The sequence below is a fragment of the Aplysia californica genome, unplaced genomic scaffold, assembly GCF_000002075.1.
Source record: "Aplysia californica isolate F4 #8 unplaced genomic scaffold, AplCal3.0 scaffold00166, whole genome shotgun sequence".
Taxonomy (NCBI): domain Eukaryota; kingdom Metazoa; phylum Mollusca; class Gastropoda; order Aplysiida; family Aplysiidae; genus Aplysia; species Aplysia californica.
Window position 1 is genome coordinate 21,381 of NW_004797436.1, and position 6,782 is coordinate 28,162.

General features: G+C 41.4%; 1 protein-coding gene across 1 annotated transcript in view; it reads left to right on the forward strand.

The window, feature by feature from the left end:
• Window positions 1-6,782, forward strand: part of LOC101849458 (neprilysin-like) — a 39,105-nt gene that overhangs the window by 12,342 nt on the left and 19,981 nt on the right. Inside the window, exons 8-10 of the mRNA XM_013082260.2 lie at window positions 208-246; window positions 1,530-1,691; window positions 5,558-5,641. Coding sequence (XP_012937714.1) covers window positions 208-246; window positions 1,530-1,691; window positions 5,558-5,641 — 285 coding nt within the window. The remainder of the gene's footprint in view (window positions 1-207; window positions 247-1,529; window positions 1,692-5,557; window positions 5,642-6,782) is intronic.

A 6,782-nucleotide genomic window follows, 5' to 3' on the forward strand; every position in this document is an offset into this window, starting at 1 on the left:
TTCTGGAAAAAGGAAAGAGAGCTTCAAAACAGACTGCAGCGCCATCTGAAGCAAAGAGCGAACTTCATGCAGACACTTTTTTGGCTGAGTGGCCCATCTTGTTATGTACTATCTTTGATATTACTCAGATTATAAGCCTCACCGGAACTGAGACACACACGTCATATCGCATTTTATAGCAGTTGGCTTTTTTTTTTGTCTTCGTAGGTGACGGAATTTGCCTGACCTCAGCATGTGTTACAGCAGGTAATTAATTATATGAACTTGAGATCTTGGCTATAATTCCGTTATGATTATATTATGACCATCCTCAAAGTATGTCTTTCCATCAAATACTTGTACAAACGAAAAGTAGTGCTGGGATGGGAACATAAGGATAAACACCACCCCCCCCGTCTCTCTCTGTCTCTCTCTCTCTGTCTCTCTGTCTCTCTCTCCCTCTCTGTCTGTCTGTCTGTCTGTCTCTCTCTCTCTCTCTCTCTCTCTCTCTCTCTCTCTCTCTCTCTCTCTCTCTCTCTCTCTCTCTCTCTCTCTCTCACACACACACACACACACACACACTTTCTTTCTCCCCTTCCCATATCTATCTATCTATCTATCTATCTATCTATCTACCTATTTATCTATCTATCTATCTATCTATCTATCTATCTATCTATCTATCTATCTATCTATCTATCTATCTATCCATCCATCCATCTATCTATCTATATATCTATCATCCATCTATCTATCTATCTATCTATCTATCTATCTATCTATCTATCTATCTATCTATCTATCTATCTATCTATCTCCCTCTTCTCCCGACCCGTTCTCGGACTAAGTGTCTATTACTACTTCTCCCCAAGTGAATGAGTAATTAGTGAGTCAGGCTTACAGTCCTGTCAAGAACGTGCCTTTGACACGGCGTTTAGGGGGGTGGTCACTGGGGTATGTCCTTGAGCAAGGCACAACCCTCACTCCAAAAAGGGGGCTGCTGTCGTGCAGTTATATATTTGAGCATCTATGAACACAATTCTAAAGCTTCTTCATTATTATCATCAGTATCACTATCATCATCATCTTCACCATCATCATTTTTGGTAAGCAGGGTAGGAGGGAGAGTCTTGTTTTAATTTTAGACAAAAATAAAATAACAATATAAAATGTTTAAATTATTCTTCTTCTTCACCATCATCATCATGATCATGATCAACATCGTCTTAATTGATGATCTTCTTCTTCTTCTTCTTCTTCTTCTTCTTCTTCTTCTTCTTCTTCTTCTTCTTTTTCTTCTTCTTCTTCTTCTTTTTCTTCTTCTTTTTCTTCTTCTTCTTCGAAATCAGCGTTCTCTATGTTTTCGCCCTATGGCATGGCTGCACGATGGAGTTGGTTCCAGAGAATTTGCCAGAAGGCTGGCAGTGTCACACTCTGTCATTGTCTGCTTGAGCCAGCGCTATCAAGCCACTGTGGTCATTAACATATGTTGAAGTCTGATCTCTCGGCCTTCCTTGTCAGCTGTTTATACTAACATCTTTGATTCCCAGCGGCTCGTATAATGACAAACGTGGACGTCAACGTGCACCCTTGTGACAACTTCTACGAATTTGCCTGTGGCGGGTGGCTACAGAATAATGAGATCTCAGAGGACAGATCTTCTTTTACAGTTTTCACTGAGCTTACAGAGGACGTGGATAGGAAAGTTAAAAGTGAGTATATCTCTCGCACTACGTTGTAAAACACATAATTTCATTAAAGCCATTATGATGTTTAATCCGCTGTGATAATGAAGTATGCATACTGCATCCTTTTCTTGATATAATTCTGTTCAGTTTAGATGCTGTCCTATGCGTATGCTGTCATAAAATGAAACAGATCCCCCTTTCCCTCCCCGCCCCCCACCCCCAGGTCTCTTTACTCTCTCTTCCTATCTGCACAATGCTTAACCAAAGAAACCTAAAAACTAGGCTGCCGTCGTAAGAGAAAACGACGAATGGTCCTGCGCAGCTAGCGAGGCAAATTTTTCAGGAGAGGCAAAAACAGTTTTCACTTTATAACTCTTCTATTTTTCACTCTTTTAAGCTGTAATTCACCAGATATCTGATTGAGGTGTTCATAAAGCAGTTTCTAAAGTTTGAATGGTTTAGATTAAAAAGTAGCAAAGTTATTCGACATTTGTCGTTCTCCCTTACACTGCGCACCCGCAGGTGAGCCTTGCGATGTAAGCGAAAACGACGAATGGTACGGTTCGTCGTTCTTCCTTACACTCGTGAACGTTTATGGGCGGAGGCGAAGGTCAATTGTGACGCATTATTGACAGAAATGACTGTGTACTGGTTACTACAAATAAAAATAAGACGTATACAAACTAGCTATTATACGTATAAAGTTAGGTGTTTGTTATATCCCAACTGTAACTCGGTAAACGCCCTTCGTTTCCCTTCCTCTCTTGGTTAAATAGTACACAGTCAGTGTACCAATCAGATGTGCACACATTTTCAACAGCTTGATTTAATTAAAACTGTTTCATTCAGAACCAAGGTTTGGTCTCCACGAGATCTCTTTAGTGTATTCTCTTCAGAAGCGAGTTTTACTTTTATTTTCACTAATTGCAAAATTTTCCCTGCACGACCAAAGGGATCAACAATGTTACAATGTCAATAATACGATAAGATCGTTGCAAAGTCGAACAAACTTTCACGTGAGAAATATAACAAACTGAAAAGACTGTATCACAAACGCTTTCGGGAGAGGTAATGCGACGCTTTGTATTTAATACAAGATTCAGTTGATCGAATTGGAAAACATACCACAAAGTAGAGATCGACAAGGACAGTTTGAATCTGCAAGACATTATTATACTCGATCATAACGTCCATCAAGTCATAAAAAATCGTAAAGCAAGACTAAGTGTCGCCACAATACGTCCACTTTTTAAGTTGGACTAAGAAATTTACTCTCATAACGCAGTGTCATTAATTGCTTGGTAATTCTATAGTGATGTCGACCAGTGACACGTGCTAGACAAATTGCGGCACTATAACCATCGTTGGGATTTGGGGTGTCAAATGACTGGACAGTAAACTAACATGACGTTAGTTTGTGAACATCTGGCGGACACTAATGTAATATGCAGTGCTAATAAATTTCTCCCTAAATACTTTTTTGACCCTCCCACCCCCACCCCTTTCCCCCTGTTTCCATCCGTTTTCCCCTCTCTCCCGCCTGCTCTTGTCAATTCACACCATCAGCATAGGCCTAATACGGGAAGACAGACAGAAAGACACACTAAGTAATACGTTCTTATAAACCTGGTTGACGGTACTCCGGGGGAGGGGGTGGTGGTGTGTTTGTGTACAAAAAACCTAGTATGTTTGTACTGACGCAACAGTGACCAATTGTCATTCGTCGCCCTTGCAGTATTTGCCCAACAGCAGAGACCAGGGGACAATACCGAACGAGCAGTGATCCTTGACCGATCGACCATTCGTCGTTCTCCCTTCAGCTGAGCTCTGGCTCGGAGCTCGTCAGTGTACGGGAAAACGACGAACTCTCAATTACGCAACAACGGATTAAGATATGACAAAAATTTTTACACCATCAGATGCAGAATTAAATACTATATGAAATATGTAAAAATAAAAAAATAGAAAATTTTTTACCCTTCGTCTGTTTCCCTTACGACGGCAGTAGGGTTGGGTCGGGCTCGCAAAATTAGCGTCCGCGAGTAACGACCTACCCGCTGGCACTACCCGCAAACGAGCGGACGGGTAACGAACCGTCCGTTTGTGAAGAGTAGTCGCGACTCGCTACACATCGGACAGAGACAACAGTTCGTTTAGCGAGCGAGCGAGCGGACGGGTGGACCGAGAGACTCCATGCATTCGAGCGGGCGGACGGACGGACGGATGGGAACGACTCTAGACGGTCAGAGACTCCTTTCATTGCCTACAACTTACAACCACCCCCCCCCCCCCCCCCCCGCCAAAAAAAAATTAATTAAAAAATCACCCTCCTGCCTCACATTGTAGCTAGGGGTTCATGGGGGAAAATCCCCCCCCCCCCCCCCCCCCCCCCCCGCCTTTGAGATAGTTGGAACGTACACAGTGTGCCCCACGCACGAGGTGAAAGGTTACACACATAGTACTACGTCACCAGCCTCTCTCACTCCCTGTGGCACCGCTAGTGGTTTGAAACATCAGGCCTAATTAACAAACAATAGACGACGGGTCTAATCTCGCGTCGAGTATCTCGCTGCTAGAGGAGTTCGTCCGTTCGACCGCCCGCCCACCCAGTAAATAAAATTGTGGAGCGGACCCAAAAAAATAACTGACTTGAGGCTTGAGGTCCGCAGTCCGCTCGCTGAGAGAGTCAAATTGTGGAGTGGACCCAAAAAACGAACGGTCTTGAGGTTCGCAGTTCGCTCTCATGGCCGTCCGTTACCCGTTCGCTTTGACTGAGTCCGCGAGTAACGAACCCGTCCGTCCGCTCGCCCCAACTCTACTAAAAACAGTTTGATATGCTACTATTCTCGAAATGGGAAGGAGTTTGGGAATAGGGAGTGGTAGGAAGCAAGTTAATGGAGTTTTGGGACACAATCTTATTTTGTCCTATGAAATACAAACGCAAATTCGAAAATTTACTTTTGGTATAGAACGGATTTCTCGTTTGTGCTGCATACAGCCCCCAAAAAAAATTCCCCCCAAAAAAACAAAGAAAGAAAGAAAGAAGAAAGAAAGAAAAAAAGAAAGAAAGAAGGAAAAGAGAAATAAACATAAACCACTTATTTGAGCAACCCTGTCATTGAGATCGTAATAAATTGATCTCTAGAATTCAAGAGTTATTGTGTGTATTCCAAGTTCGACATTGTGTCGCTCAGTTTAGTTTTATCTCCGTATTAGACGTCAGTATACCACTACAAGTGTATAACTTACGTTATAATTAATTCAGTATAACATAAATAGAATATACTAGTAAAAGTAAAGTTGTTCCAGCATCCAATCCGGACATTGGGGATGACCTCGTTAGTGAGATAACTTCCTGGGGATTCGGCATATTGTGATAGGGAGGCCAGTTCTTTTCCACACTGCTTTATTTCCCCAACTCAAAGTCAGGTACCCATTACTGCTGGGTGGGCAGGAGAGGGCGAAAAAAATTCGTGTCCGAACCGAGGCTCGAACCCGGACTTTCCGCTTCGGAGACGAGCGCACTAACTTACTGCTCCGCCACCGCACCCTCTAGAAATACTAGTAAATCCTGAAAATAAAAGACTGGCAGTCTCTGGTTTTCACCCCAAGAATGCTAGGGTAACAATGGTAACTATATATTGTCTGGTTAGTAGCAGGTCTATACCCCAAATAAGAGGAGTGTTTATTTGGGCTATATATAGTCCAAATAAAAATTATCCGATACAAAATATCATGTTGAAAAGGATAAGAAATCATATCAGCTTTAGTCTTTGATATATGGCACATACGATAATCCTATTATTTTTTCATTCTCGCTATTATTCCTGGCTTGAAATATTTCTCAAAAAAGATTTACATGTATTAATCTTAAATGTTCTATTTCTAAGGAATCTTGGAGGAACCGTTGACAAGTGATGATCTGAGTGCAGTGGCGAGTGCCAAAAACCTTTACCAGTCTTGCCTTGACCTTGGTAAGTTCTAGGGCAGGATATTCAAATGTAAACCGTAACAGTTTGTGAAATCTTTTTTTAAAAGGTGAGAAAATCGACTGAAGTAAAAAAAAATTAAAATTAAAAAATCGAAAACGTGAATTATGGCACTTTTTACCATTTATGTCCCGACACGCTGGAATCAGGCGTGCGTCCTTTCTTTTCAGAGAGAATTATAACTATTATTAGTATAGTCCTAAAGCCTGTTCACTGGCCTTGGTTTTGATGCATTACCCTTCTATCTTGAAAAGAAGTTGAGATATTTGCAACTGAAAGAAGTGGGGTCTGCTGTTAGAATTTGGTGACTTCCGGGGCTGGAGTGTCCTTTAAAGCCGCATAAAATTTACTTTTTTCTATACTTTTGATCGACATTTTTCAGTAAAATCCATGCAGTAGTGTATTTTAAAATACACCTAAAAGGTGCTGTGCTCAAAGCAAAATATTCGAAAAAATACCCAACTCATCGATTTCATACTTATTGACTTACGCCTGTTTTCACCACAATGTCTCACATATATACAAACTCTTGCTCCATGGGGTGATCATTGTAGAACTAGAGAGGGAACATAAAAATATTAATATGTGGTGCAGTATCTTGATAGAACGGATAGCTTTCATCTCACGTTGCGATTTCTTTCTTTGTTAATATTTCCCAAGCCTTGACATGTCACTAAATTAAACATTGAAAATTTGAAGTCGAATGTATAGGGTTAACAGAACAAAAGTTCGTCCAAAAGAACTCAAATACTGCCACAAAAGTTCTAGGTAACACAGAATTTTAATCCGCAATTTCTAAATCTTATAATGTCAATAAACATTACAGCCAGGAACACAATTACGAGATATGTTTTAGATGCCCCCCATTTCGAGTAAGTTTTATTTTGACTCGCTGGGTGAAACTACAATCATCTATGCGTTCTCACTGTTGGGGAAAATCTTTCTCGTACACTCAACGATGGCTTCTCTCAAGCCCTGGATATTTTGACGTTTTTTTTCTTCTAATACACAATGTCCTTCAAGGTACCCTCCACCCCCATACACACACAGACACACACACACACGCACGCACACACACACACACACACACACACAGACACACACACACACACACACACATACACAT